Here is a 1,172-nt window from a genome sequence, read left to right as displayed (position 1 = left end):
GCCCCATGCCCTCACCAGGAATTTCCGCTTCTGCTTCCAGTGGCTGCCCTGGGCGTTGGTGCTGCGGTGGGCCTCCGTCACCACGTGGATCAGCTCCCACTCCTCCGCGCTGGGGTTGGGGCGATGCTGCAGCGACTTGATCATCTCCTCCTTCCGCCGCCGCTCCCGGTTCTCCTCGATCAGCTTCCGCTTCGCTACCCGCTTCGAGTCATCCAGCACCACTGCCGGGAGCCCCCCCATCAGCCAGCACCCCCCAAACCCCCCCTCATTGTGCTGTGCATCCCGACCCCACAGCTGCAGCGTGGCCCCCCCCCACGCCCGGCACCCCAACCCGCTCCTGCAGCTGCACCAAGCACCCCGCCCCACGGCACCGCCGGCCGTGCCGGGACCCCAACCCATCCCCACGACACCAGCAGGTGCCCCCCCCGCACTCACGGTCCATGGCCATGCCCACGGAGATGCACTTCTTGAAGCGGCAGAGCTGGCACTGGTTGCGGGTGATCTTGTCGATGACGCAGCAGCCATCGTACTTGCAGGAGTAGGTGGGGTGCAGGTTCTTCTGGATGGTCCGACGGAAAAAGCCCTGGGGACAGCGGGGTGGGATACGATGGGGTGAGCCCCGGTCAGCCCCCCTGCCCACCCCCTGCCCACCCACCCCCTGCCCTCTCACCTTGCAGCCCTCGCAGGTGATGCAGCGGTAGTGGTAGCCGGTGGCTTTATCCCCGCACACCACGCACTGTTCATCTTTGTCCAGGTAACTAGGGATGTACCCTGCGGGGCACCGCGCGTCAGGGACCCCCGGCGCGCCCCGCCGCCGCGACCCCCCAACCCGTGCCTCAGTTTCCCCCCTGCGGCAGCATCTGCCCCTGGCCCTGCCACCGCCCCCTGCCCTGCTGCGGGCAGCCCTGACATGGGAAGGGTTAAAAGCTGGGGAGGGTAGCTGGGGGGGAGCTGCCCGAGCCCCCCGCAGCAATAAAGCTCCCATTATCTGGCTCCCCAGCCGGCTGCGGGGGGGTGTCCCCGTCTCCCCGGGCACACAATGGCCCACTGTCCCCGCTATTGTCCGGGATCCCCCAGCCTGGCAGCCCGGGGACCAGCCCCCCAACGCCGCCCCCCCCCCCCCACCCGCCCCCTGGGGGGAAAGGGGCGCGGGGGACCCCCCACAAAAGTGG

The 1,172-nt window shown here is 69.5% G+C and overlaps 1 protein-coding gene across 1 annotated transcript; it reads right to left on the bottom strand.

Annotated features, from left to right (window-relative positions):
- Positions 1–9: 9 nt before the first annotated feature.
- LOC104839635 (thyroid hormone receptor alpha-like) lies at positions 10–905 on the bottom strand (the record flags this gene model as incomplete). Its single annotated transcript, XM_010580017.1, has 3 exons — positions 10–221; positions 436–583; positions 671–905. Coding segments are annotated over 3 exons (595 nt in total), but the record flags the coding sequence as incomplete, so codon positions are not given.
- Between the last annotated feature and the right edge of the window lie 267 nt (positions 906–1,172).

The sequence above is a fragment of the Haliaeetus leucocephalus genome, unplaced genomic scaffold, assembly GCF_000737465.1.
Source record: "Haliaeetus leucocephalus isolate CR32 unplaced genomic scaffold, Haliaeetus_leucocephalus-4.0 Scaffold690, whole genome shotgun sequence".
NCBI classification, from domain to species: Eukaryota; Metazoa; Chordata; class Aves; order Accipitriformes; family Accipitridae; genus Haliaeetus; species Haliaeetus leucocephalus.
Note: the sequence above shows the minus strand (reverse complement) of the source record. Positions and strands in the feature narration are given on the sequence as shown.